The sequence below is a fragment of the Sus scrofa genome, chromosome 7 (genome assembly GCF_054392235.1).
Source record: "Sus scrofa isolate SSC_HxYL_T2T_F1_AM1 chromosome 7, Sscrofa_HxYL_maternal_Yorkshire_Landrace_v2.0, whole genome shotgun sequence".
Lineage (NCBI taxonomy): Eukaryota > Metazoa > Chordata > Mammalia > Artiodactyla > Suidae > Sus > Sus scrofa.
The window spans coordinates 38,468,581-38,496,573 of NC_139389.1; the positions used below are offsets into that span (position 1 = coordinate 38,468,581).

Below are 27,993 nucleotides of genomic sequence, written 5' to 3' on the forward strand. Positions count from 1 at the left end.
TGGGGGATTGGGGCGTTTTATTGAGGATGGCAGCAAACAAGACTTCGCGCTCAGGTACGCGGGCGCGACAAGGCGCGGGCCCAGGCCTTGTGTTTCTCCTCGGGATTCCTGGGGGCAAACCTCTCCTGCAGTTTCTTCCACACGCCTTTATCCATCTCCTTGAACTCATCCAAGGTATCTGCAAAGGGGAGACAGCAGACCAGGGTCTAAAATGGCTACATGGGTTGGCCCTCAGGACATCTGTTTCCACACAAGCAAGCCCTGGTTTTCAGTGTGTCCCCAAGAAAGCGGAATGGTGCTGCCACTTCCAGTCAGCACAACAGGTGGGAACAGGGAGTCCCCACAAATCAGGACTGCACCAGGCGCTGTGTCCTTATAGGGGCCCCTGCTCGCATCTGAGCAGTGTTCCACATCCAAGCAGCCCCTTCCACCCAGCTTCAAGTGATCACAAAGATGGTGCTGCAGCGTCAGCCACGAGGCCCACACAGCCTTATCTCCATTTTTCAGAGGTGGAAACAGGCAGAGTGGGGTTAAGGAACTTGACAGGTCACATGGCAAGGAAGTGGTGAGGCTGGGATTGGAACCCGTGTTGGGAGTGGAGCAAGCCCCAGGGGAGGCAAAGACCTGGGCCTCTCAAGCAAATCAGCTGACCTCTAACTCTCCAGCTCCTCCTTTGTAAAGTGGAAATAAAAACACCTGCCTCCAAAGGTGAACCTTTTAAAGGAAATAATAGGGAGTTCCCATTGTGGCGCAGTGGAAATGAATCCAACTAGGAACCATGAGGTTGAGGGTTTGATCCCTGGCCTCACTCAGTGGGTTAAGGATCCAGTGTTGCCATGAGCTGTGGTGTAGGTTGCAGACATGGCTTGGACCCTGCGTTGCTGTGGTTCTGGTGTAGGCTGGCAGCTGTAGCTCCGATTTGACCCCTAGCCTGGGAAACCCTCCATATTCAGTGGGTACAGCCCTAAAAAGCAAAAAAAAAAAAAAAAAAAAAAACGAAATAATGGGAATAACATGGCTGGCACTGGCCTGTGCTCAAGAAAAGGAAAAGGTAGGTCTCCTCACAGTGAAGGCAGCAGGTGCCCTGCCAGCCAGTGGGCCCCGTTTAAACGCAGGTCTGCACCACCCTCCCCCCAAAATCAAGGACTGAGGTGGAGGTCCTCAGTCTGAGACCCAATAATACCATGTGGGGCTGACAGGCCACTGCAGCTGCATCTCCCCACTCGCACCCCCGACCCCCTGCCCTTCCCCCACCCAGCAGTGACAACTAAAATGGTCTCTAGACCAGGCCACACACCGGCCCCCAGCTGAGAAGCACTGGTCTAAAGTCTCTTGGGCCTAAAGTTCTATGATACCTAATTTCACATAACACCAAACTCCATAGCCTGGATTTCCAGTTGTTAATGAAAGTTCTGGAGCAAACAGTTTTTCTAAACAAAAAGGTCACTACACTATTAGCATCCATCACCAGTGGGCTCACAACCTCAGCCGTGAGCCCAGCATCCACCAGAGGACTTCCCCGAAGTCCAGGTGCCCTCATGGGGCACGCAATGGGACACTGAGGGGTCCCTGTCCACGGACAGGCCATTGAGCACCCCCTAGGATTGCCATGACCCCAAGTCAAGGTGGATACACCGGGACCCAGACTTGCCGGCCCTCAAACCCTCACTGCAAACACTGTGAGGGGCGTTCCTGCCCCGTCAGAGACGTTCGGGAAGCTCACTCCATGGTCCCCACGAAGCCCTGCAGCGTGCTGGGCAAATGTGACCCGTTCCCTTCCTGGGGCTGAACCCTTAGCCAGGACAAGCTGCTGCCCATGCCCACTGGGGTGGGAGGGGGGATGTCCTACCTCTCCCTCCTTTGCTGCGGCCCCTTCTCCCCCCAACTCAGGATTCCAGGGTTAACTGAGGGCGGAGGCTCAGCTTCTGGAAACTCTTTCCATTCTAATTCAAGTTCGAACCTGGCTCAAAGCCTCACAATGACACTGCATCTATGCTGGTAATTAAGTGGGCCAGGGACTTGGGGATACACTTATTTGTGTGTGTGTGTGAGAGAGAGAGAGTGAGAGTGTTTGTGTTTACTTTTTAATTGCCAAAAAGGTAATTCTTGCCTGGCCAAAGTATCTTTACCCCAGTTTTCCACAGTGCTGTGACAAAAACCAGGATCAGAGTTGATAGACAATAGCAGATTGTCAGGAGGTTAAGCAGGTTGTTCAGGAGGTTAAGAGTTCTCTGGAAGCCTACATCCTCAAAACTTAGTTGCTAAAGGCTGCCAGAGGAACAGGAAAGAGAAATTTCTAGAGTATCAGAGGCAATGTTTCAGGGCCATGTCCTCCCAGAAAAGATTAGCCTATTTTTACATATGGTGTCCTTGGCAATAAAAATAGTAAATTTCCCCCTGTCGCCACCCCTATGTCCCCTGCAGCGACAATGCAGATGGGGAAGTGAGGAGGGGATGAGCTATGCAGGGTGTTTCTTTTCTTGTTAACCAGAGTCAATGACTCCAAAACACACCTAGTTAAAGCCCTATCTAACCCACAGACCAAGTCCCCTGGGTCAGATAACTCTTAGGCGGATATCCCCATACACGTTTATTGAATGGCTTCTTGTTTTAATTAAAACCCTCATTGTTTATAAAGCCCCCTTAGGACCATAAAAATACAATTATTTTCCTTCCATCCTGATTTCAACTACTTCCATTTGGCAAATACATATTCCCCTGCTCCCTGCTGCCCAGCCTTGAATTTGAAAGCTCTCAAGACGGATTTTCTTTTTTTAAACAATGTCCTTGACTGTCTCCATATTCTATAGCCAAAAAGCATGAGCCCTGGAGCTCCAGAACTTCCTCTGGGCCGTTCCACAGACTTGCCATCAGCAAACTGCTTATTAGGCAACCCCCTTGGGCTCATCTGCAAGCCAAGCAGAGGGCAGCCGCGCTTCCGTACCTGTGGACAGGATCAGCTTGTACTCTTCCAGGGACAGCCCACTGAAGCTGGTGTCTCTGGGGCGAGGGTACTGGTCAAGGCAGGGCGGGGAAGAAGAGATGGAGAAGAGATTAGTTGTGCAGCAGAATTCGAGGCCGGAGGACCGGGAGAGAAGCTGTGTTTGACCGCACTTCACCCCCCATGAGCGCCCAGGGTGAGGCTGCAGGTGAAACAGCGCCACCTGGAGGCCAGGCTTGGCCTCGGCAGGACCAGCATCACCTGGAGGGTGAGCCGGGCTTGCACACGGGCCCTTGAACCCTCTCAGAAAGCAGCTGTGGTTCAGAGGCTTGGGTGGGCCCACGATCCTGCACTAACCAGCTCCCAAAGGTGCCCTACTGCTGCTCTCACTTTGAGGTGCGACGGTTTGGAAGGAATCCCTTTTTCGTGCAGGTGAGGCTTCCGGCCATGTATGTTGGTGCAGTGACTGAGCACATTTTTCAAGAGTGGGTAAAAAACACTAAACAGAATTTGACAGCAACCCTGTCAGGGCAGAGGAGAAGCCCAGCTTGGTCTACAGGACTTTGCAAGCCACCCCACTTTGTCGCAGAGTGTGCGGAAGACCAGTTCCCTCAGAGGGGATGGGAGCACACATGGAGAGCAACAGCTGTCAGAGTGGGGTGTTGAAGCACACACTGGCAGAGAATACACATGCTTTTATTCAAAATTATAAGCAGCTTTCATTTAGGTGAACTGAAAGCCTCTACCAGGTGCCTTTGTTGGCTTGGCTGAAATTAATGGTAACATATCAAAGGGGCAAAACCGTAACTCTTTACAACACATGGCCTAATCAAACTACACACATTCTCATTGGCAGTCTGGTCAGAGGCTGGGATACAAAAGGCTGGCCCACTCACCTTGTGTTTGTAATAGTTTGAATGGAGCCGAGCTAAGCTCTCGTACATCTGATCACAGGCCTCGGGCTCTGCAATCTGAAAAACAAAGCAGCCCCAGGAAAGTGAGCAGCCATTCCTGCCAGCCCCAGCCCACCTTGATCCCCAGGGAAGGGCCCACTGAGTAAGGCTTTCACAGGTACAGGCCTGCAGTGATAGCTCTGTCCCTTGGGGAGCGATGACAATCACTTTTCTGGAGTACACGCCCCACCTCAGCACCCCCCACCCCACCTGCAAAAACACCTGGCAACAAACATTTGCCAAGCACCTGGACCTCTGGGCCAGCATGCCACCGCAGCAGGAGGTGGGGTGGGGTGATGCGAGGTGGCAAATGTCAGAGGAGGGGGCCGTGCACTCAAGCGGTTGGTGGATGTTGGGAGGGAGGCTATGCTGGGTTCTAAAGGATACACAGGAGCTGGGGCGCTGAGGAGAGAGTGAGAGGGCCTTCCTGGTGGAGGGGTTGGGGTGCCCTCTAGGCCTTGGACCCGAGCATCAGGCTGGCAGACTGAACATGCAGGTAAAAGAGTCTGAAGCAGGGAAAAAGAAAGTTTTTTTTTTTTTTTGTCTTTTTAGTGCCACACCCTCAGCATATGGAGGTTCCCAGGCTAGGGGTCTACTGGAGCTGTTGCCGCCGGCCTATGCCAGAGTCACAGCAATGCCAGATCCGAGCCATATCTGCGACCTACACCATAGCTCATGGCAACACCAGATCCTTAACTCACTGAGCAAGGCCAGGGATCGAACCTGCAACCTCATGGTTCCTAGTTGGATTCGTTTCCGCTGCGCCACGACAGGAACTCCCAAGAAAGAGCTTTTTAAGTTAAACCTTTAATATGAAATGCATGAAAAAAAAGATTCTTTTATGAAAGGCAAAATCACCTGAGCTTTCATCTGTGCTAAATGGGAAGCTGCTGAAATTTTACAAGAAAAGGAACATGGAGAAAGCTTTGTCTGAGGATGAGACAGTGAAGGGAGGTGAACCAAGGGGTGGGTCCGGTTGGGTCCTGCCAGGAAGGACAAGGCCCAGAGCCCGGAAGCCTCCCACTGGAAAGGGGGGAGAACTACCTGCTGCAAATTCCAGGGAAGGCCCAGCCACAAGCAGGTACAGGTGCTCTTCCCCTTCCATACTCTTCTGTCCTTGCTATTATTTAGCTATAGTTCCTTCAGTATTCTGCCAAGAATTTGGAAAGCTCCCCAGAACGAAACTTTCTCTTTAGTGTTTCCCCAGGATTCAAATGAAGGGTTTTTCCAACCTAAAGCCTTTCTCCAAGAAGGCAGAGCATAAGTAAATCAGTAGTTAAGTGTTTTAACAAGGCAGCGCTGCTTCCACCTCCATGTGTGCATCAAATGAAGTCCCCATTTTACTCAAAACAGATGATCCTGTCCCTGGGTCCAGGCCACCCATCATGAGGACACCCAGGCAGCACATCAGAAGAGAAGGGCGATGGGCTACAAGGAAGCCAGCATTTTTGAATAACCATCAAAGGCATTACTTGAGTGGACTGGGGCTAAGGGCCGACAAGGAAGGATGGAGGGAAACTGTGAGGCTGGTGACTGAGCGCTGACTCCCTGCGGGCGGCACCTTGGGGGAGAGCCTAGCTGGAACAGAACTGGGCAGCACGCTCCCGGGAGGAAAGCACTTTGAACGTTCTGTCTTCAGCGGAGCACGCAGAACTAACCAGATGACAGACAAACAGAAGGCACAAGATACAAGAGAAAGAGAAATAGCAGCCAAATTTTCAGAAATCAAGAGATTAGCAAGATAACTGTGCTCCATCTTCTGCCTGCTCTCCTCACACCTGCACAGACTTGTTCACTTTTATGTTTAAAAAAGCACCTATGTGGACCCGGCCCGAGACTAAGCAGGTCTGTGGGCCTGGGGGAGATGTGGAGCCAAACTGCCTGATTTGGGCCCCATCATCTGTCAGCGATGGGCCATCAGGCAAATCAGCCCACCCTACTCCACCCCACCCCTGACACTTCAAATAATTTGCCACATTTCCTTTACCCTTCTCTATGTCTTTACATACTTATTTTTCTTCTGATCCCTTTGAGAGGAAATCAGGCACAATAGGTCCCTAACAGGTCAGTGTGCTTCCTGAGAATAAGGGCATCTTCTTACATAAGCACAGATCAGTCATCAGGTTCAGGACACTCGGCCTTGACACTTCCATCCAGTCCATCGTCAGTTGTCTTGGTCAGAACCTTGGGGCCGGGGGCCCTACTACACTACCTCCCAGGTCCCTTCCTCCTCGCACCTGTGAGAGGTCCCCGCCTTCCTATCTTTCTCGAATTGACATTTCTGAGGTACACTCGCCAACTTAACTTTTCCTGTAAAAGAGAAGATAATAATAGTCCCTATTTCTGGAGTTCCCGTCGTGGCGCAGTGGAAACGAATCTGACTAGGAACCATGAGGTTGCGGGTTCAATCTCTGGGCTTGTTCAGTGGGTTAAGGATCTGGTGTTGCTGTGGCTGTGGTGGAGGCCGGCAGCTGTAGCTCCGATCAGACACCTAGCCTGGAACCTCCATATGCCGCAAGTGCGGCCCTAAAAAGACAAAAAGATCAAAAAAAAAAAAAAGTCCTTATTTCTGAGGGGTGTGAGGATAAACAAGGTAACATGTGGACTGCTCTGAACTGGGGCTGGACCTGGTGAGGGATGTGGCAGGCAAACACCCATGGGAAACACAGCCTTTGCTGCACCCCACAAGGGGAAAGAGACTTCAGGACAATCCAGGTGGCGACAGGGGACCCTGCCTGGGGCCACGCAGGGTTGGGGGAGGCCACCAGAAGGAAGTGGGGGCCCCAGGCCCAGGATGGCAGTGAGGATACAGCAGGGATCAGTGCACTGGCAGAGGTGATGGGGGGACGGGAGATGGCCAAGCTTCACTCGGACCTGGCCTGGCCCCCGGCCCCCAGCATTCCATGATCAGTCAGCGGGGGCCGCACACCGCCCCCCGACACTGCCCTTCCCTTCCTACCATACCTACCTTTCTAAGCAGGCTCCCGAGAAAGGCATTCACACGCTGACTCCCCCCAGCACCCTCCTGGACCCTTATTAAACCTGCACCCCCAAAGTCCTGCCCCTAGGAGCCCCTCCTGCTTCTCCCCAAATTCACCAGGGGTGCAGCCGCCACCCGCTGCACCCTCTGGGCAGGCAGGGGGTCCTCTTCTTCCCCAGCCCTTCTTGCCTCTGTAGGCAGCAGGGGACAGGTCACCATACAGAGCACTGCTCAAAAGCCAGAATGACCCTCTGGCCTCCTGTACTACTCCTCTCAGGATTAGAGAGACAGCCTCCCAGATACTTGACAGATGCCTGGAGCTCAATGACAATCCGGGAGGAACCAAACACCTAAGTGCCTATACATCATCAATCACCAAAAACTGACCCTGTCAGCTGATTTCCCATCTGGGGTCAGGAGGCTGTACAGGCAGCTTGGTGGAGGTTATGGGAGTCTGAGGTGTGTCAACCTTCAGCCACGGCATCACTACCTAAGAAGAGATGGAGCTGGGGCCAGTTCTTGGTCCCTGGTCACCCCAACCCAACTTGGCAGTTAGAAAGTGGTCTCGGAGTTTCCATCGTGGCTCAGCAGAAACCAATCTGATTAGCTTCCAAGAGGACACAGGTTTGATCCCTGGCCTTGCCCAGTGGGTTAAGGATCTGGTGTCCTGAGCTGTGGTGAAGGTCACAGATGTGGCTTGGATCCTGCGTTGCTGTAGCTGCGGCACAGGCCAGCAGCTACAGCTCCAATTCAACCCCTAGCCTGAGAACTTCCATATGCTGCGAGTGCGGCCCTAAAAAGACCAAAAAACAAACAAACAAACAAACAAAGTGGTCTTATTTACTGCTTGAAAGTGCATCAACAGAGACACCTATCTAATTCCAGAAGCTTCACCCTGGCCCACATCCCACTTTGTTCAGACTCCAGCACATATGCATTCCTGAATGTTGAAACACATTTTTCCTGATGAAGTGTACTATGCACTATTAGAGATAGTCTAACATACAAGCTTTAAATTACCTGGTTTCACATTCACACCTAATGAGATTACAGACATTTTAGGACTAATAGCAGCGCTGGGTTTGAAAAAGGCAGCAGTGGGATATTATGAAAAATTCAGCTCTGCTCCCTAAATGTGAATAAAATAGATGTTCAACTGACAAAGTGTCCTTTACGGCTCAATTTTTGCTCCTTTTGCATTTCCCCTGCTCGGTCGTCAGTAAATTTCTCTTTACCATATTAAATTTTTATACATACAAATCTATATCACAGCTGCAGGCACTGATTTCGATTTTCCAAATTGAATTTTGGGTGGTGATAGCAAATGGTACATCGGCCCCTATTCTAGTCACACAAAGGGACGTATGAGCACTTTTGGCAAAGGGTGTCACAAACTGCTTTGTTAATTAAGGTAGAGTTGGATCTGGTCCAGGAAAATCTACGAAAGGTTTTATGACTTGGTAATGAACTTCTGGGGCTTCTACTCCAACAATGGGGAGCAGACCCTGCCCCTGACAGGGCTGTGACAACCACAGAGCACAGAGGAGGTCTTGCTCAAAATCCAGTGCAGGCTCTGGTCACCACACCACCAGCCACACACCCCCTTCAAGGGGACAACGGCCAACACACCCTGAGGAAAGATGTGGCAGCATCCCTACCAAAAATAGCCCTTGCACCCAAAATATCAGACACAGGGAGGGTCCCACATAGAAACTGCTTTCCAAGAACACAGTAGCTAACTGTTTCTCCTAAAGCCACAGAGTCAGAGAAATATAAGTAAAATGAAAAAGCAGAGGAACTACTCCCAATTAAAGAACAAGAGAGGAGTTCCCATGGTGGCGGAGTGGTTAACGAATCCAACTAGGAACCATGAGGTTGCGGGTTCGATCCCTGGCCTCACTCAGTGGGTTAATGATCCGGTGTTGCCATGAGCTGTGGTGTAGGTCGCAGACATGGCTTGGATCCCGCGTTGCTGTTGCTCTGGCATAGGCCGGTGGCTACAGCTCTGATTTGACCCCTAGCCTGGGAACCTCCATATGCCGCGGGAGTGGCCCAAGAAATGTCAAAAAAGACAAAAAAAAAAAAAAAAAAAAGAGAGAGAATTCCCCTGAAAGGCCAATGAACAGACCTCTTCAGTCTAATAGCACTAAATTCAAACAGAGGGAATAAAAATCCTGAAGGAATTAAGACTATTGATAGAAATGCAGATCACTGGAACAAGGGGCTGGAAACTATAAAGAGGAGTCAATCAAAATCAGACAACTCAACTGCTAAGATGAAAACTGAGCTAAAGGGAACAAACACAAACTATTTAATGCAGAGGAGCAAATAAGTGATCTGCAAGATCACCCAATCAGAACGGCAGACAGAAAAACAAATGGGAAAAAAAAATGAGAGCAACATCTAAGACCTATGGGATAAGATAAAGTGGGACAATCTATGCATAATAGAGATTCCAGAAGGAGAAGAAAGAGAAAAGGGAATCAAAAAGAAAACTTCCCAAACCTAAAGGAAACAGATATCCACATACAAGAAGCACAGAGGGTCCCAAACAAGATGAACCTCAACCCTACACTAAGACATAGAATTAAAATGGCTGAAGTCAGGAGTTCCCATTGTGGCACAGTGGAAACAAATCTGACTAGTATCCATGAGGCTGCAGGTTCCATCCCTGGCCTTTCACAGTGGGTCGGGGATCTGGTGTTGCTGTGAGCTGTGGTGTAGGTTGCAAATGCAGCTCAGATCCCGCATTGCTGTGGCTGTGGTGTAGGCCAGCAGCTGTAGCTCCAATTTGACCCCTAGCCTGGGAACTTCTATATGCCATGAGTGTGGCCCTAAAAAGCAATAAATAAATAATTAAATAAATAAGTAAGTAAAATGGCAAAAGTTAAAAGAGGGGATTCTAAAGGTATCAAGAAAAAAACAGAGTTACTTACAAGGGAACCCCTATAAGGCTGGCTATCAACTCATTTCTCTATAGAAATATTGCTGGCCAGGAGTTCCTGTGACGGCACAGCAGAAACAAGTATGACTAGGAACCATAAGGTTGTGGGTTTGATCCTTTGCCTCACTCAGTGGGTTAAGGATCCAGTGTTGCCATGAGCAGTGGTGTAGATCACAGATGTGGCTTGGATCTGGCATTGCTGTGGCTGTGGTGCAGGCCAGCAGTTGTAGCTCCAATTAGACCCCTAGCCTGGGAACCTCCATATGCCATGAGTGCGGCCCTAAAAAGCAAAGCAAAAAAAAAAAAAAAAAAAAAAAAAAAAAAAAAAAAAAAAAAAAAGTTCCTGGCCAAAGGCCATGGTAAAACATATTTAAAGTCCTAAAAGGAAAAAATCTGCAACCTAGGATACTCTACCCAGCAAGATTACCATTTAAAATATTAGAGAGATGAACTTTCTCAGACAAGCAAAAATTAAAGAATATAGCAATACTAGACCTATCCTAAAAGAAGTATTGAAAGGTCTTTTCTAATAGAAAAGAAGCAGGGATCTATAGGAAAGAGAAAATCATAACAGGAAAAGCAGATATATAAAAGGATTATAAATCACATAAATAAATCAGAACATATTTTTTTAAAAAAACCCAAAACATGCTATGAAAATGACTGTAACTACAATAAACAGCAAAAGGATAAAGATGAAAATGTAAAACAGGATATCAAAATCATAAAACATAGGGGAGGTGAATCAAAAAAATGTAGATTTTTAAGAATGTGTTTAAAGAGTTCTCTTGTGGTGCAGAAGGTTAAGGACCTGGCACTGTCACTGCAGTGGCTTGGGTTGCTGCTGTGGCATGGGTTCAATCCCTGGGCTGGGAACTTCCACATGTCGCAAATGTGGCCAAAAAAAAAAAAAAAGAATATGTTTGAACTTATGTGACTACTAGTCTAAAGCAAGTAGGCACAGTAATGGGTTAATATACTTGAAAACTAGGATAACCACAAATCAAAAACATACAACAGATTCACAAAAACCAAAAAGAAGAAAACTCAAGCATAATACAAATGAAAACCATTAAAACACAAAAGAAAAAATAAAAAGAAAGGAACAAAGAAGAAAAATAAAACTGGAGTTCCCATTGTAGTTCAGTGGGTTAAGGACCCAACGTAGTCTCCGTGAGGATGTGGGTTCTACCCCTGGCCTTGCTCAGTAGGTTAAGGATCTGACATTGCTGCAAGCTGCAGCATAAGTCACAGATGCAACTTGGATCCTGCATTGCTGTGGCTATGGTGTGGGCTGGCAGCTGCAGCTCTGATTTGACCCCTAATCCAGGAACTTCCATATGTCGCAGGTATGCCCATAAAAAGAAAAAAAAAAAAAAAAAATATATATATACACACACATATATATATAAAATCAACTAGAAGACCAGATTTAAAATGGCAATAGGAGTTCCCGTCGTGGCGCAGTGGAAACGAATCTGACTAGGAACCATGAGGTTGCGGGTTTGATCCCTGGCCTTGCTCAGTGGGTTAACGATCTGGCATTGCTGTGAGCTGTGGTGTAGGTTACAGACACGGCTCGGATCCCATGTTGCTGTGGCTCTGGTGTAGGCTGGCAGCTACAGCTCCGATTACACCCCTAGCCTGGGAACCTCCATATGCCGCGGGGGCGGCCCAAGAAATGGCAAAAAGACCAAAAAAAAAAAAAAAAAAAAAGGCAATAAATACATACCTATCAATAATTACCTTAAATTTCAATGGACTAAATACTCTGATCAAAAGACACAGAGTGGCAGATTGGATAATAAAACAAGAGCCTATGAAAGGCTGCCTACAAAAGACTCACTTTAGGGAGAAGGACACAGATTAAATATGAGGGAATGGAAAAAGACATTTCGTGCAAATAGAAATGAAAAGAAAGCAGAGGTTGCAATACTCATTTCAGACAAAACAGACCTTAAAACAAAGGCCACAGAGAAAGATACTATATAGATGTTCCCTGGTGGTCTAGAGTTTAAGGATTTAGTGTTGTCATTGCTGTGGCTGGGTTAGATCCCTGACCCTAGAACTTCTGCATGCCACAAATGTGTCCAAAGAAAAATACAAAGGATGGTATATAACGATAAAAAGATCAATACGAGAAGAGGATATTATGCTTGTTAACATACATGTACCCAATATAGAAGCATATGAATACAAAAAACAAATCCTAACAGACATAAAGGGAGAAATTGACAGGAACACAATAACGTAGGAGATTTTTTCTTTTTTTTTGGTCTTTTTGCCTTTTCTAGGGCCACTCCCGCAGCACATGTAGGTTCCCAGCCTTGGGGTCAAATTGGAGCTGTAGCCACTGACCTACACCAGAGCCACAGCAATGTGGGATCCGAGCCGTGTCTGTGACCTACACCACAGCTCACAGTAACGCCGGATCATTAACCCACCAAGCAAGGCCAGGGATTGAACCTGCAACCTCATGGTTCCTAGTCAGATTCGTTAACCACTGCGCCATGACGGGAACTCCAACAGTAGATTTTAACACTTCACTGATGTCAATGGACAGCTCTTCTAGACAGAAAATCAGTGAGACAGCAGAGATCCTAAATGATACAGAACAGTTAGACCTAACTGATATTTTCAGGATGCTACATCCAAAAAAATCAGAATACACATCTGTTTCAAGTACACATGGAACAGTCTCTAGAGTGGGTCACGTACAAAACAAGCCTCAACAAATGTAAGAGGATGGAAATTATTTCAAGCATCTTTTCTAACTACAAAGCCATGAAACTACAGATCAACCACAGAAAGAAAAACAAGAGAAAAAGATTACATGGAGCCAAAACCTATTACTAAAATACCAATGGGGCCCAGTAGAGGGTTGATCTCCAGAGTTTCTATAGAGCAGAGGCAGCAGATGGTGGCCTGCAGGCCTGTTAGTGAGGCAGCACACTTTTTTTTTTTTTTTTTTTTTTGGGTCTGTCCACACAGGATTGCCAAAACGATGTTTTATTATTAAATTCGTTGTGAACAGCTTCCACTTTGTGAGGCTGCAAGGAGAGGTCCGCAATCTGGAAGAGGCTCTCACCCAACCATGTCGGCACTATGATGTTGGACTTAAGAGCATCCAGAACTGAAAAATGATGAGAATTGTAAGACATGTATCCAAGAACATGGAATTACTTTAGAAAATTGTTTCAGGGGAGACGGGATTAAGATGATGGAACAGAAGGACTGGAGCTCAACTTCTCTCATAAAAACAACAAAATTACAACCAAATGCTGAACAAACTTCAACCAAATAAATGGACTGGAGACTTTCAAAAAGATATCCTACTCCAGAAAACAAAGAGGAGGCCACATCAAAAAGTGGGAGGGGTGATCACGCAATGTAAACAACCTCATACCTCCGGGGTGGGAAGCCCACAGACTGGAAAGTAATTGTTATCACAAAGAGTCACCTACAGGAGTGAGAGTTCTGAGGCCCACATCAAGTCTCCACGTCTGGGATCTGGCACTGGGAGAAAGAGCCCCCAGAGCATCTGGCACTGAAGGCCAGTGGGGCTTGTGTGCAGGAGCTCCATGGAACTAGGGGAAACGGAGACCCCATTCTTAAATGGTACACACAGACTTTCATGTACACTGGGTCCCAGGGCAAAGCAGAGGCTCCATAGGAATCTGGGTCAGACCTGACTGTGGTTCTTGGAGGATCTCCTGGGAAAACAGGGGGTGAATGTGGCTTGTTGTGGGGGGAGGACATTGGAGGCAGAGCTCTTGGGAATATTCATCAGTGTGTGTTTCTCTGGAGGTGGCCATTTTGGGAAAATATGACCCCATCCATCAGTGCTGAGGAACCCCAGGCCAAACAATAATCCAGGTGGGATCACAGCCCCACCCATTGGTAAACAGGCTGCCTAAAGACACCCCCCCACACACACAGCCGCCTATAATCTCACCCAGAGACAAAGCCCTACCCACCAGAGGGATAGGAATCAGCCCCACCTACCAGTGGGCAGGCACCAGTCCCTCCCATCAGGACTTACAGCAAGCCCCCATATCAACTTCAGCCACAAGGGGGGCAGGCATCAGAAGTAAGAGAGGCTACAACTCTATTAATAGTCTGCAAAAAGGACACCACACCAAAAACCTATAAAAATGAAAAGTCATAGAACTATAACTCAGATAAGGGAGACAGAAAACCCCCCAGAAAAACAACTAAGTGATCTGGAGATTATCAGCCTCCAGGAAAAAGACTTTAGATTGATGATGCTGAAGATGGAAATAAATTGGAGGCAAAGATTGATAATTTACAGGAAACGTTGAGCAAACAAATACAAGATTTAAAACTTAAGCAAGCAGAGATGCAAAATACAATAACTGAAATAAAAAAATTCATTAGAAGCAACCAACAGCAGAATATAGGAGGCAGAAGAACGAATAAGCAAGGTGGAGGACAGACTAGCGGGAATCACTGATGCAGAACAAAAAAGAGAAAAAAAGATGAAAAGAAATGAAGAGAGTCTTAGAGAACTCTGGATGATGTTAAACACACCAACATCCGTATTATAGGGGTACCAGAAGGAGAAGAGAAAAAGGGACAGAAAAAACATTCAAAGAGATAATAGCTGAAAATTTCCCTAATATGGGAAAGGAAGCACTCACTCATATCTGGGAAGAAGCACTATGAGTACCATATAAAATAAACCCAAGGAGGAACACCTCAGACACATATTAATCAAACTGATCAAAATTAAAAACAAAGAGAAAATATTGAAAGCAGCTAGGGAAAAAAAACAAATAACATACAAGGGAACCCTGATAAGGTTATTGGCAGATTTTTCAGCAGAAACTCTGCAGGCCAGAAGGGAGTGTCACAGTATTAAGTTAATGTCATGAAAGGAAAAAACCTCCAACCAAGATTACTTTACCCAGCAAGGCTCTCATTCAGATTTGAGGGAGAAATCAAAAGCTTTATCTGTAAAGATAAGCAAAAGCTAGGAGAATTCAGCAACACTAAACCAGCTTTACAACAAATACTAAAGGAACTTCTCTAGGCAGAAAAGAAAAGGCCACAACTAGAAACAAAAGTACCTCAAATGACAAGGCTCACCAGTAAAGGCATATATATAGTAAAGGTAGGAAATCATTCACACACAATTATGTTACTAAAATCAGAAATCAGAGTTCCCGTCGTGGCTCAATGGTTAACAAATCCAACTAGGAACCATGAGGTTGCGAGTTCAATCCCTGGCCTTGCTCAGTGGGTTAAGGATCTGGCGTTGCTGTGAGCTGTGGTGTAGGTCACAGATGTGGCTTGGATCCTGTGTTGCTGTGGCTGTGGTGTAGGCTAGCAGCTACAGCTCTGATTGGACCCCTAGCCTGGGAACCTCCATATGCCATGCATGCAACTCTAAAAAAAAAGACAAAAAAAAAAAATTGTGTGAAGAGGAAGGTACAAATTTAGGACACTGGAGATGCACTTGAAATTAAGAGACCAACAACTTAAAACAATCTCATATATATATATAGACTCCTATATCAAAACTTCAGGGCAACTGCAAACTAAAAATCTACAATTGATACACAAACAAATAAGAAATATCAACTCAAATACAACACTGAAGATAGTCATCAAACCACAAGAGAAGAGAACAAGAGAAGAAGGGAAGAAAAAGAGCAACAAAAACAAATCCAAAACAGTTAATAAAATGGCAATAAAAACATACATATCAATAATTACCTTAAATGTTAACGGACTAAATGCCCCAACCAAAAGACACAGGCTGAACGGATACAAAAACAAGATCCATATATATGTGGTCTTTAAGAGACCCACTTCAGTTCTAGGGACACATACAAATTGAAAGTGAGAGGATGGAAGAAAATATTCCATGCAAATGGGGATCAAAGGAAAGCTGGAGTAGCAATACTCCTATCAGACAAAATAGACCTTAAAATGAAGAATATTTTAAAAGGCAAGGAAGGACATTACATAATGATCAAAGGATCAATACAAGAAGATGTAACAATTGTAAATATATATGCATCCAACATAGGATCACAATATATAAGGCAATTGCTAACAACCTTAAAAAGAGAAATTGACAATAACACAGTAAGAGTGGGGGACTTTCACACCCCACTTACAGCAATGGACAGTTCATCCAGACAGAAAATCAATAAGGAAACACAGGCCCTGAATGAAGCATTAGACCAGATGGACTTAAATAGATATTTGTTGGACATTCCATTCAAAAGCATCGGAATACAAATTCTTCTCAAGTGCACACGGAACATTCCCTAACATTGATCACATGCTGGGCTACAAATCAAGCTTTGGTAACTTTAAGAAAATTGAAATCATATCAAGCATCTTTTCCAACCACAATGCTATAAGACTGGAAATCAACAACAGGAAAAAACTGCAAAAAGCACAAACAAGTGGAGACTAAACAACATGCTACTACACAACCAATGGATCACTGAAGAAATCAAAGAGAAAATTAAAAAATACCAAGAGGCAAATGACAACAAAGATACAACACTCCAAAACCTATGGGATACAGCAAAAGCAGTTCTAAGAGGGAAGTTGATAGCAATACAAGCCCACCTCAGGAAACAAGAAGAAGCTCAAATAAACAACCTAACTTTAGTTAAAGCAGCTAGAAAGAGAACAGATAAGACCTAAAGTTAGTAGAAGGAAAGAAATCATAAGATCAGAGCAGAAATCAATGAAATAGAAATGAAGAAAACCACAGAAAAAAAATCAATGAAACTAAAAGCTGGTTCTTTGAAAAGACCAACAAAACTGATAAACTCTTAGCCAGGCTCATCAAGAAAAAGACAGAACTCAAATCGATAAAATTAGAAATGAAAAAGAAGTTACAATAGACATCACAGAAATACAAAGAATCATAAGAGACTACTCATGCAACTATATGCCAATAAAATGGAAAACCTACAAGAAATGGACAAATTCTTAGAAAAGTACAATCTTCCAAGACTAAACCAAGACGAAATAGAAAAGATGAACAGACCAATCACAAGTACTGAAATTGAAACAGTAATTAAAAAAACTTCTGGGGAGTTCCTGTCGTGGCACAGTGGTTAATGAATCCGACTAGGAACCATGAGGTAGCGGGTTCGATCCCTGGCCTTGCTCGGTGGGTTGAGGACCTGGTGTTGCTGTGGGCTGTGGAGTGGGTCACAGACGTGGCTCAGATTCCGTGTTGCTGTGGCTCTGGCGTAGGCCGGTGGCTACAGCTCTGACTAGACCCCTAGCCTGGGAACCTCCATATGCCACGGGAGCAGTTCAAGTAAAGGCAAAAGGACCAAAAAAATAAATAAATAAAAAATAAAAAATAAAAAAACTTCTGCGTCATGGCGCAGTGGTTAATGAATCCGACTAAGAACCATGAGGTTGCAGGTTCGATCCCTGCCCTTGCTCAGTGGGTTAAGGATCTGGCATTGCCGCGAGCTGCGGTGCAGGTTGCGGACGCGGCTTGGATTCCATGTTGCTGTGGCTCTGGTGTAGGCCTGTGGCTACAGCTCCGATTCGACCCCTAGCCTGGGAACCTCCATATGCCACGGGAGCAGCCCTAAAAAAAGGCAAAAAGACAAAAAAAAAACCAAAAAAAAAAACAAAGATGACACAGATGGAAAGACATACCATGCTCGTGGATTGGTAGAGTCAATATTATAAAAATGACTATCTCACCCAAGGCAATCTACAGATTCAATGCAATCCCTATCAAATTACCAAGGACATTTTTCACAGAACTAGAACAAAATATTTTAAAGTTTGTTTGGGAGCACAAAAGACCCAGAATAGCAAAAGCCATCCTGAGAAAGAAAAATGGAGCTGGAGGAATCAGGCTCCTTGGCTTCAGACTATACTACAAAACTACAGTCATCAAAACTGTATGGTACCGGCACAAAGGCAGAAATACAGATCAGTGAAAGAGGATAGAAAGCCCAGAATTAAACCCACACACCTACAGTCAACTAATCTATGACAAAGGAGGCAAGAATATACAATGGAGAAAAGACAGCCCCTACAATAAGTGGTGCTGGGAAAACTGGACAGCCGCATGTAAAAGAATGAAATTAAAACACTTCCTAACACCATACACAAAAATAAACAAAAAGTGGATTAAAGACCTAAATATAAGACCAGATACTATACAAGTCTTAGAGGAAAACAGGCCAAACACTTTCTGACATAATCCACAGCAACATCTTCTCAGATCTACCTCCTAGAGTAATGACTATAAAAACAAACAAATGGGACTTAATTAAACTTAAAAGTTTCTGCAAAGCAAAGGACACTCTAAACAAAACAAAAAGACAATCCACAGAATGGAAGAAAATATTTGCAAATGACACGACCGACAAGCAGGATTGACCTCCAAAATTTATAAACACATTCTTCAGATCAATACCAAAAAAATGACCAACCCATCAAAAAATGGGCATAAGATCTAAACAGACAATTCTCAAAAGAAGACATACAAATGGCCAAAAAACATATAAAAAGATGTTCAACATCACTCATTATCAGAGAAATGCAAATCAAAACCACTATGAGGTACCACCTTACACCAGCCAGAATGGCCATCAGCAAAAAGTCTACAAACAATAAGTGCTGGAGAGGGTGTGGAGAAAAGGGAACCCTATTACACTGTTGATGGGAATGTAAATTGGTGCAACCACTGTGGAAAACAGTGTGGACATTCCTCAGAAAACTGAAAATAGAAGTACCATTTGATCCAGCAATCCCACTCCTGGGCATCTATCCAGAGAAAACCATGACTCAAAAAGACACATGTATTCTGATGTTCACTGCAGCACTATATACAATAGCCAAGACATGGAAACAACCTAAGTGCCCATTGACAGAGGAGTGGATAAAGAAGATGTGGAACATATACACAATGGAATATCAGTCAGCCATTAAAAGGAAAGAAATAACAGCATTTGCAGCAACATGGATGGACCTAGAAATTACCATGCTAAGTAAAGTCAGTCAGACAATGAGACACCAACATCAAATGCTATCACTTACATGTGGAATCTAAAAAAACAGCACAGGAGTTCCCGTCGTGGCACAGTGGTTAACAAATCCAACTAGGAACCACGAAGTTGCAGGTTCAATCCCTGGCCTTGCTCAGTGGGTTAAGGATCTGGTGTTGCCGTAAGCTGTGGTGAGGGTCGCAGACACAGCTCGGATCCCATGTTGCTGTGGCTCTGGCGTAGGCCTGTGGCTACAGCTCTGCTTAGACTCCTAGCCTGGGAACCTCCAAATGCCTTGGGAGCGGCTCAAGAAAAGGCAAAAAGACAAAGAAAAATAAATAAATAAATAAAATAAAAAAAAGGCACAATGAACTTCTTTGCAGAACAGATACTGACTCAAAGACTTTGAAAAGTTTATGATTTGCAAATGAGACAGGTTGGGAGGAGGGGGGATACACTGAGGGTTTGGGATGGAAATGCTATAAAATTTGGTTATGATGATTGTTATACAATCAAGTAATAAAATTTTTAAAAACCCTGTAATAAAATTAAAAAACAAACAAACAAACAAACCCAGTGGGTCAATGATGAAATCACAGAGAATTAAAAAATACCTTGGAGTTCCCGTCGTGGCACAGTGGTTAACGAATCCGACTAGGAATCATGAGGTTGCGGGTTCAGTCCCTGTCCTTGCTCAGTGGGTTAATGATCCGGCGTTGCTGTGTCTCTGGCATAGGCCGGTGGCTACAGCTCCGATATGACCCCTAACCTTGGAACCTCCATATGCCGTGGGAGCGGCCCAAAGAAATAGCAAAAAAAATAAAAAAATAAAAAAATAAAAATAAAAAATATCTTGAGGAGTTTCCCTCGTGGATCGGTGGTTAACAAATCCGACTAGGAACCATGAGGTTGCGGGTTCGATCCCCGGCCTTGCTCAGTGGGTTAAAGATCCGGCGTTGCTGTGAGCTGTGGTGTAGGTCGCAGACACAGCTCAGATCCTGCATTGCTGTGGCTGTGGTGTAGGCCAGTGGCTATAGCTCCGATTAGACCCCTAGTGTGGGAACCTCCATATGCTGCGGGAGTGGCCCTAGAAAAGGTAAAACGACAAAAAAAAAAAAAAAAAAAAGGAGTTCCCATCATGGAACAGCGGAAACTAATTCGACTAGGAATCATGAGGTTGCGGGTTTGATCCCTGGCTTCACTCAGTGGGTTAAGGATCCAGTGCTGCCGTGAGCTGTGGTATAGGTTGCAGATGAGGCTCAGATCTGGCGTTGCTGTGACTGTGGTGTAGGCCAGTGTCTGCAGCTCCGATTAGACCCCTAGCATGGGAACCTCCATACGCTGCGAGTGCAGCCCTCAAAAGACGAAAACAAAAACAAAACCTCCCTACAAAGTACAGGACCAGACGGTTTCACTGGAGAATTCTACCAAACATATAAAGAAGAGCTTATACTAATTTCTCTCAAACTCTTCCAAAAAAGACTGAAGAGGAAAGAACACTCTCAAATACATTCTATGGAGCCACCATCATCCTGATAAACAAAACCAAAGACACTAGCAAAAAAGAAAATTACAGGCCAATATCTTTGAAGGGTATGGATGCAAAAACCCTCAACAAAATACTAGCAAACAGTATTTAACACATAAAAAGGGTCATAGACCATTATCAGACTGGATTCATCCCGGTGTCACAAGGGTGGTTCAACATTCGCAAATCAATCAACATTACGTACCACACCAATGAAAGAAAAGACAAAACCCACATAATTATCTCAACAGATACAGAAAAAGCATTTGATAATATCCAACATTCACGCATGATAAAAATTCTCACCAAAGAACTATAGAGGGAACATATCTCAACATAATAAAAGCTATTTATGGAGTTATTGTTGTGGCTCAGAGAGTTAAGGATCCGGCATTGCTGCAAGCTGCAGCAAAGGTCACAGATTTGGCTTGTTCTGGTGTTGCTATCGCTGTGGCATAGGCTGCAAGTGCAGCTCTGATTCTACCCCTAGCCTGAGAACTTCCATATGCTGCAGGTACAGCCGTAAAAAGAAAAATAAAGCTATTTATGACAAGCTCACAGACAACATAATACTCAAGAGTGAAAAGCTGAAAGCCTTCCAGCTAAAATCTGGAACAAGACAAGGATGCCCACTCTCTTCACTTTTCTGCCCCTCCCCCCATTCTCACCACTTCTATTCAACATAGTATTGGAAGTCCTAGCCACAGCAATCAGATAAGAAAAAAAAAATAAAAGGCGTCCAAATTAGAAGAGGTACAACTGTCATTTTATAGAGATGATATTGTACCCTACATATAAAACCCAAGAGACTCAACACAAAAACTATCAGAACTGATAAACAAATTCTGCCAGGTAGCAGGAGATAAGGTTAACATACAGAAATGCATTGCATTTCTCTACACTAACAATGAAATATTAGGAAGAGAAACTAAAAAAACCCCCCAAAACCAACCAAACAAAAAAACCCTATAAAAATCCTGTCAGGAGTTCCTGTCGTGGCTCAGTGGAAACGAATCCGACTAGGAACCATGAGGTTGTGGGTTCAATCCCTGCCTCACTCAGTAGGTTAAGGATTTGGCATTGATGTGAGCTGTGGTGTAGATCACAGACACAGTTCAGATGCTGTGCTGCTGTGGCTATGGTGTAGTTTGGCAGCTGTAGCTCTGATTTGACCACTAGCCTGGGAATCTCCATGTGCCATGGGTGTGACCCTAAAAAGCAAAAAAAAAAAAAAAAAAAACTTTTTTTTAAATAAAATCATGGGGGAGTTCCTGTTGTAGTTCAGTGGTTAACGAATGCGACTAGGAACCACGGGGTTGCGGGTCCGATCCCTGGCCTTGCTCAGTGGGTTAAGGATCTGGCGTTGCCATGAGCTGTGGTATAGGTTGCAGACGTGGCTTGGATCCCATGTTGCTGTGGCTCTGGCACAGGCCAGTGGCTACAGCTCCGATTAGACCCCTAGCCTGGGAATCTCCATATGCCACAGGAGCGGCCCTAGAAAAGGCAAAAAGACAAAGAAAAATAAATAAATAAAAATAAAAAAATAAAATCATGGGAAAAAACAAACAAACAAACCAAACCTAGGAACAATCTGACCAAGGAGGCAAAAGACTTGTATGATGAAAACCACTGAAAATGTAAATCACTGATAAAAGAAACTGATTATTCAAAGAAATGGAAAAATATCTCAAACTCTTGCATTGGAAGAATTAATACTGTTAAAATGGCCACACTGGAGTTCCCACTGTGGTACAATGGGTTAAGATTCTGACTGCAAGAGTTACCCATTGTGGCCCAGTGGGTTATGAACCTGATTAGCATGCAGGAGGATGCAGGTTCAATCCCTGGCCTCAGTGGGTTAAGGATCCATCGTTGCCATGAGCTGTGGTGTAAGTTGCAGTTGTAGCTCAGCCTGTGTTGCTGTGGCTGTGGTGCAGACCAGCAGCAGTAGCTCTGATTCCACCCCTGGCCTGGAACTTCCATATGCTGCAGGTACAGCCCGAAAAAGAAAAAGAAAAAGAAAAAAAAGAATCCGACTGTGGTGACTTGGTCGCTACAAAGGTACAGGTTCAATCCCTGGTGTGGTACAATGGCTTAAAGGATCTGGTGTTACTGCAGCGTAGTTCACAGCTGTGGCTCAGATTCAGTCCCTGGCCTGGGAACTTCCACATGCCACAGGTGTGGCCATAAAAATAAAAATGAAATTAAATGACTATAAAGCAATCTAGGATTGAATGTTATCCCTATCAAATTACTCATGACATTTTTCACAAAACTAGAACAAGTAATCCTAAAATTTATATGGAGCCAGTAAAGACTCAGAATTGCCAAAGCAATCCTGAGGAAAAAGAAACAAAGCTGTAGGCATAACCCTCCCAGACTTCAGACAATACTACAAAGCTATAGTAATCAAAATGACATGGTACTGGCACAAAAGCAGACATATGGATCAAAGGAACAGAGAGCCCAGAAATAAACCCACACACCTAAGATCAATTAATCTTCAACAAAAGAGGCAAGAATATAAAATGGACAAATTCTTTTCAGCAAGTGGTGCTGCTGGGAAAGCTGGAGAGCCCCATGCAAATCAGTGAAGTTAGGACACTCCCTCAGATCACATACAAAAAATAAACTCAAGGCTTAAAGACTTAAATATAAGGCATGACACTATAAAACTCCTAGAACATTCTCTAATATAAATCACAGCAATGTTTTCAGCATTTTTTTTTTTTTTGCTTTTTAGGGCTATACCCTCAGCATATGGAGATTCCCAGGCTGGGTGTCAAATTGGAGCTGCAGCTGCAGGCCTATGCCATAGCCACAGTGACAAAGGACCCAAGCTGCATCTGCAAACTACACCACAGCTCACGGCAATGCCAGATCCTTAACCCACTGAGGCCAGGGATTGAACCTGCAACCTCATGGTTCCTAGTCGGATTCATTTCTGCTGCACCATAATGGGAACTCCAGCATTGTTTTCTTAAGTTTCTCCCAAGGCAAAAGAAATAAAAGGGGAAAAAAACCCACTAAAACAAAAAAAGAAATCATACCTAATCAAACTTAGAAGTTTTGCACAGCAAAGGAAACCATAAACAAAATGAAAAGACAACCTATGGACTAGGAGAGGGAAAAAAAAAACCAACACCAATTTCGCGGCTCAGCAGTCAACAAACCCAACTAGTATCTATGAGGACGCGGGTTTGATCCCTGGACTTGCTAAGTGGGTTAAGGATCTGGTGTTGCTATGAGCTGTGGTGCAGTTGGCAGACACAGCTCGGATCCTGTGCTGCTGTGGCTGTGCCTTACAGGAGAAGCACCTGCATTTTAAACATGCCTGGAAAACCAGTCTGAACATGATCTCAATGCCCTGTAGCTCCACCCGGGGCTGGGGAGATTGGGACACCTGCAGCCCTCAGAGCTGAATATCCCCACAGTTGCTGTGCAGTGGGCTCAATATCACAACTAAAAATAGCATTATCTGTCTGCAGGCCTTTCCTTCAACACTTGACTTCAGAGGACCTACACACAGAGCTGTTATGCTGAGATGGCATCACTACTGCCCACAGGTGCCAGGCTGCTAAGGAGCAGCTCAGCCACACGGAGGCCACACAGAGGCTTGCTGCAGACCAGGCTTGGCCAGGTGACCCGGAAAACAGAATTACATCAAACCTTTCAAGACTCCTCTGAGGAGTGAAGCATCAGCTACATTACTGCCAACCCCAGACGAAGTTCAACTCCTTCCAAACAGGGGCGACATTACTTAAACCTGGATATTTAACACAAGGGTGAGTGAGCCTCTTTCCTGGGTGGCAGCATCTCCAAGATGCTCCCCAGAGCCGTGCCCCATGCCAGGTAAGTTGGTTCAGCCAGGGACCTCTCAAGAAGCTGCCTGTGCGCCTAACGATCTCATTACAAGGGCTTGCTCCTTCCTCAATACTTAAGCCAACAATTACAGTTGTTTAGCCTTCCCCCACGTTGTGATCCTTTCATTAAGCTCTCAGTGCTGCAGGGAAGACATGTTCCCAAAAGGAAGCTGAACTGAAAGGGCGAACTTCCCAACCTGCACAGCAGGCTAGAGGAGAAGGGGATGTCAAGAGTGTTCCTGCCTCCCACCCCTGCCTCCTGGTGGGCTGGGGGGGCACCTGTGAGGGAGTTGGTGCCAGCAGTCCTTGCTCCACTCCGGCACAGGTCTCAAAGATTCACCTGCTTGCTAGTGTTCTGGCTTTTCTGGCCGGTATCCTACCGAGGCCGGTCTTCTTCCCGTCTGCACTGGGAGCAGTGCCTGGGCTACAGAGAAGCAGGTGGGTACTCACAGGGATTCTTTGCCAAAACTGACCCTGGTCCAGAAAGGTTGGAGCAGGAAATGAGGGGAAGGGAGTGGCTTGAAGTTCATGGACAAGAGGCCTTCCTAACAAGAAGTAAGTCAATCAGGCAGGAAGGAGGCAGTGCCAGGCCAGGCAGCTGGGTCTGTGTCTCGCCAGCCTTGCCACCTAACTCCCAGGGAACCCACGTACATTGTTTCACTTTTCTCATTTTGTTTCTTGGTCTGTAAGATGGGAACTGTGAGATGACCTCACTCAGCTGGACTGAGGACTGAACTAAATGAGACCAGGCAAGCATGCTGTGTGGTGCACGTTCAGTGCTACTGTGGCAGGAAGCCCAAGGCCGAAGACTGCCTGCCTCTCTCTCCTGGAACGAGGTGCGGGGCAGAGCTGCCCCCTCCAGGCCTGTCTTCCTGACAAGTGGCACAACCATGGGAGCTGCACACCCATCAGCCGACCAGGTCTACTGCCTGCTGGTGGCTGCCAGCCTAGCAAAGAACCTACCAGAGCGACCTTTCTCTCTCAGTCCGGGGGTGTGAGGGGAAGTAATTGACAGGACTGCCCTCAATTCCAGCAAGGGACTATTCCTCCTAAAGATCACCACAAGCATTCACTGAGGCCAGGCACCTTCTCAGGTGATATCAGGATGAGGTACCAGGAGGTCCTGAGTCATGTGTCTGCTGCCATCATGACGCCCTGGCTCACTCCACCAGGGCACATTCATCAGCCACTGTGGAACCATCACTGAGCGGTGACTTGCACCTGCAGCCATGACTCAAATCTGTGTGGGCCTCTGACTCATCGGAGCCATTTCCCCAGGTGATGACAAAGGATGGCAACTCCAAAGAGAACACTCTGCCCTCCTTTCCTGGCCCCTCGCCCCTCTCTCACTAACAGTCTAGTTGGGGAAGGTCACACCCTCACTGCTTCTCTGCTGCCTGGTCCCCCGCCCTCCAAATTCCCTCAGAGTAAGTCCCGTGAGCTCCCTGGTGATCAGGACCAGGTTCTGCCCCTCATCTGCAGTTCCCGCAGTTCCCCAGTGAGTAAGCCTGCAAATTCATTCTCACCACTCAGGACACAGAAATATCCCCTTCTCACTCTTTGCAACTTCTCTCCATCTAGTTCTGCTACACCTGCAACTATATTCAAATGATTTTTGTCTCATGAGCCACCACCAATCATTTATGTAACCATCCATTCATTTACTGAGTGTCTTTTATGTGTGAGGAACTATGTGAGACACTATGGGGAGAAAGATAAAAATGGAACAACCTCTATTTTCAGGAAGCTCGCACCAGAAATACATAGGGAGCACAGCCCTAGAAGGCTTATGGGATTCACAGGATTGGGACTAGCTATGATTCTTGCCTGCAAAATCTTTATCCTTTGGGCCAGTGAAGAGCACTGTAAGAAGTGTGAGGCCTCAGTGTGGTGTCACACACCCCCACACCCTCCCCAGCCCTAGTCAGACACTCCATCCATCCCAACACCCACCCAGTGCTTGTCCCCATGATGCCACTGGGCATGTTCTTGCTCTACTAGGTGGGCTGGCTTGGCTCCGTGTAGCTAAGTTGCAAAAGACCATGTTCCTACTTTGACAGCTGTGGCCAAATTTTGCAAAAGTCACTTCCTCAGACTGTGTATGTGTGTATATGCTATCTCATAGGCCTGACCTCTCACCCGAGCCCCAGGCTCAAATATCCTACTGTCTACTTGACATTTCCACTCAGAGGTAACAGCACTCTGCATCTCAAGTTCAACACGTCTAACACCAAACACAAGATGTTCTTCCCACATCCCACCTGTTCCTCATCTAGTCTTTCTCATCTCAGTTAATGGCACCACCTTCCACCCAGATGCTCAGGCCAAAACAATCTAGGTGTGACCCTTGGTTCACCTTTCCTTCTATCCTGCATCCAATGTATCAGGGAAACCTGTGGCCGCAACCTTCCACGGCAACCTCAATCCAGCCACTTCCCTCTCCTGGGCTGCCTTCTGCATCCACACCACCATTTCTTGCCTGGGCTGCCAGAGTAACCTCTTCTCCAGCTGACTGCTTCTATTCTTGCCCCCCTATAATCCATTCACTACTACAACCAGAGTGATCTTTAAAAAAAGTAAATTAGGTCACATCGGCCCCGACTAAACCTTCCCAGCTCAATGGTCTTATGATAAAATCCACCTTCTAATCAGAGCCTGTCTTTAAGACCCTATCATGGAGTCTTAGGGTCTTTTACGAGGCAACTGAATATGACTAGCACCCATGAGGACGAAGGTTTGCTCCCTGGCCTCACTCAGTAGGTTAAGGATCCGGCGTTGCCATGAGCTGTGGTGGAGGTGGCAGACGCGGCTCGGACCTGGCGTTGCTGTGGCTGTGGTGTTGGCCAGCAGCTGTAGCTCTGATTCGACCCTTAGTCTGGGAACCTCCATATGCCACAGGTGCGGCCCTCAAAACACAAAAGCCGAAAAAAAAAAAACCACAAAAACGCAGGTCTACTCAAACGCAGGGGCCTGGGGTGAGGACAGGGCTTTGGCTATCGGTCACCACACAGCACTGTGAGGTACGGTAGTGTCAGGGGAGGAACAGACTGCCACAGGTACTGCGCCTAGAATCATGGAGAGCTTTTAAAAATACTGAGGCCAAGGCCTGCCCCACACTCTGATTCGAGTAGGTCGAACGACCCAGGTCTCCAGATTTTTAAAAGCGTCCTAGAACTCCGAGGGGTACGTTGTTAAGAGCACGGAGCCGTCCACGCGCACGTGTGGCCGAGGGAACGGCGCGCGCATGCGCCGGGCCCGCCACCGGCCCGCCCTGCCTTGTCCTGCCCCCCTACCCCCCACGCCTTCCCGCCGCAGGCGGTCCCCACACTGTGTCACCTGGGTGTTCTCTCCCTCCCGAAAGGCCTGCGCTACCCGCTGCCGCAGATAAGCGCCCAAGTCCCGGCCCCGTTTGGTCTCGTCCAGCGGCCATTCCTCACAGAGCCTGAGAAAACGCCGGTAGCGGCTGGCCGCCATCTTGGGCCCCGCGTGTCCCCGCCCCCGAGGGAGGAGTTGGCGCAGACGGAAGGCGTTTGCGCACTAAGGACCTCTGGCTTTCCGAGGAGCTGGCGCGGGAGGGAGGAGGGAAGAGGGAGGAGGGAGGGAGCATGCGCTCCTTCACCGCGCTCGCCGCATTCCGGGTGGGGGCGCTGCTCGCTTGCCCTGCGAGCCGAGCTAATTCAGTTCTTGTCCTTCTGGAACCAGCCGGTCTTCCAGGGGCAAGTCAGGCGTGGAGTACCCCCAGGGACGGCTTTGCTTCTCTTTTTCAATGAATG

At 46.4% G+C, this 27,993-nt stretch overlaps 1 protein-coding gene across 2 annotated transcripts; it reads right to left on the reverse strand.

Annotated features, from left to right (window-relative positions):
* Window positions 1–27,710, reverse strand: UQCC2 (ubiquinol-cytochrome c reductase complex assembly factor 2). 2 transcript variants are annotated; one of them, NM_001243451.1, is made up of 4 exons: window positions 27,557–27,710; window positions 3,838–3,912; window positions 2,945–3,014; window positions 1–178 (listed from the first exon to the last, which is right to left on the reverse strand). In NM_001243451.1, the coding sequence occupies exons 1-4, from the start codon at window positions 27,692–27,694 to the stop codon at window positions 51–53; spliced, it is 411 nt and encodes a 136-aa protein (NP_001230380.1). In that variant the 5' UTR covers window positions 27,695–27,710; the 3' UTR covers window positions 1–50. The 2 variants fall into 2 exon arrangements, with proteins under 2 accessions (NP_001230380.1, XP_084822331.1); XM_084966205.1 differs by lacking the exon at window positions 27,557–27,710 and adding an exon at window positions 6,312–10,137 and having other exon boundaries at window positions 3,838–4,634.
* Window positions 27,711–27,993: the final 283 nt, after the last annotated feature.